Genomic DNA, 2,174 nt, shown 5'->3' on the forward strand with positions numbered 1-2,174 from the left:
CATCCTTGATGGCAGCAGTGGCAAACATACTGGGGAGACTGGATCTCACTCTGGTATATGTCCTGGGACACAAGTACCTCTATGAGGGGTGTAGAAGACAACTTCAAAGAGAAAAGGAATATAGGTAAAATCTGGAGTTCTGTGAGAGAAAGGCAGAGGCGGAGCAGAAAATTTCAGGCTTGAACAGGGGAAACAGATGGCACGGTGTGGTCAGTGCCTCCAACCGAGAGGTAAGTATGACGCTCCTCTATTTAGAATCCTAGGGAGGAGACTTGATGTGTCTGTGGTCATACAACTCAGCAAAAAATGTCTGGGGCCAGAATCCAGGCCGTTGTTAGGTCTCTCCTTCCTTCTAGCACATTGGCAAATTGTACTAGGAAGTAGAGGTGGAGATGGGTTCATGTACAACGATATGGCATTCAGCTGAAGTGGATCAGGGCAGGAAGTTTTATGATTTAGGGAGGGAGTAAGACGGGAAGGATTCATTGCCCCCAATCAAGAAAGAGAGCCCTTGACCACCAGTTAAAGAATCCCCCAATTCCCTCTTTGCTATAAGTCACTGAAACTGAGATCTAAGGCAGGGCCTCCATGAGTTCGGAGCACTCAATCCAGTGGGGAGATCCCAGAACAGGATATTTCCTAGTTTGAGAATCCCTGTCATGCCAGTTATGGGTAAATTTGCATTTCAGTTGGGACATTGCTGGACCAGCCCAGTTTTAGGCAGTTCCACTTCCTGCTGGGTGGGGTAGCAAGCCCTATAAAGAGGTTCCCTGCTGCAGGACTCCTAAACTCCTGGCACCCAAGCACCGATCTGCCTTGGAGAACCTGGTGAGTCTGCTTCCTTGAGTTCCTCTGTTTTTTGTGCCCTGTAATGTTGAATTTAATCTGAATACGGCAAGTTTGGAGGATCCAAAACTATGATCATTGGTTTGATGGTACTTAGGGGATGGAACCACAGGGTTAGATAATATGATACAATGTTTTAGATTGCTTTTTGAAAAATGCAGAGTTATAGGTCCATATGGACAGAGATGTTAATAGGAAAGGTTTATTAGAAGAAGAGAAAAGGATGAGGTATTTTTCTCTTTTCCGTGTTTTTCTGGCATCCGTTTCAAAGTTTTGTATCTTAGCAGGTGTGAGGGCCTGGAATTCTTCCTGAACAGCTCTTTGCTCTGTTCCCAAGTCAATCCACTGGTACTTTACAACAGATAATGATGATAGGAATAGCTTGTGAGATTGCCTGAGGTGTCTGCACTTGTGACTGTGGAATCACATGATTAATTTTTTATTACAGAGATTTTTCTTTGGAAAAATCGTATGAGAAAAGGCAGGATTTCCCAGGTCTGATGAAGCAACTTGCTAAAGTGGAAAATAGAAGACAGTCATGTAAAGGGAGCTAAGGGTTTAAATAAATTTTTGGAAATTGGAGAAATAATATGCTACGGTATTACAAATAAGCTTTGGCTTCTCTCTCTATAGGAACCCCTTCCTGTGAACACTGTCATATCATTTCTTCCAGGTTCTGAGACTCCAGCAGGATGTCTTACCAACAGCAGCAGTGTAAGCAGCCCTGCCAGCCACCTCCTGTGTGCCCCACGCCAAAGTGCCCAGAGCCATGTCCACCCCCGAAGTGTCCTGAGCCCTGCCCACCACCAAAGCGTCCAGAGCCCTGCCCACCTCAGCAGTGCCAGCAGAAATGTCCTCCTGTGCCACCTTCCCCACCCTGCCAGCCAAAGTGTCCACCCAAGAGCAAATAACAGCTTCAGGATTTGTCAGGCCCATGAAAGGATGAGGATAATTGGCCCACCTAGTTCTGCAGCTCCACCTGCATCTTCTCATCAAAGCCTACCATGGATGCACAGGGAGCCTCTTTCCCCTTAGCCTGTGATCTGCCTGTGATGATCCCTGACAGCAAAAGCTTTTCTTTCTGAGGCTGCCATCCTGTCCAGGTAGAGACTGAGCAAAGGAAGTCCTCAGCTGTTCCAGCTCCCAGAGCTTCGGAAGAAAGAGCAGCAGCTCTCTCCCTGGGAACCATCAGAGAATTCTGTTGATGTTTTCTGTGTCTGTCTGTCACCTGGGCATGAGCTTCTCCCACCTGTGCAATTGTCACTTTTCTTTCACTCCCTGAATAAAGTATCTATGCATATATATTTGTGAATGGATCTTTTGGTTCT

General features: G+C 46.3%; 1 protein-coding gene across 1 annotated transcript; it reads left to right on the plus strand.

Annotated features, from left to right (window-relative positions):
* The first annotated feature begins 759 nt into the window (after window positions 1-759).
* On the plus strand, window positions 760-1,757 carry LOC135268802 (small proline-rich protein 2E). The gene is made up of 2 exons (XM_064361810.1): window positions 760-828; window positions 1,520-1,757. The coding sequence occupies exon 2, from the start codon at window positions 1,539-1,541 to the stop codon at window positions 1,755-1,757; it is 219 nt and encodes a 72-aa protein (XP_064217880.1). The 5' UTR covers window positions 760-828; window positions 1,520-1,538.
* The last annotated feature ends 417 nt before the right edge of the window (window positions 1,758-2,174 follow it).

Source organism: Aotus nancymaae, unplaced genomic scaffold (genome assembly GCF_030222135.1).
Source record: "Aotus nancymaae isolate 86718 unplaced genomic scaffold, 86718_ANA_hifiasm-v0.15.2.pri h1tg000043l, whole genome shotgun sequence".
Taxonomy (NCBI): domain Eukaryota; kingdom Metazoa; phylum Chordata; class Mammalia; order Primates; family Aotidae; genus Aotus; species Aotus nancymaae.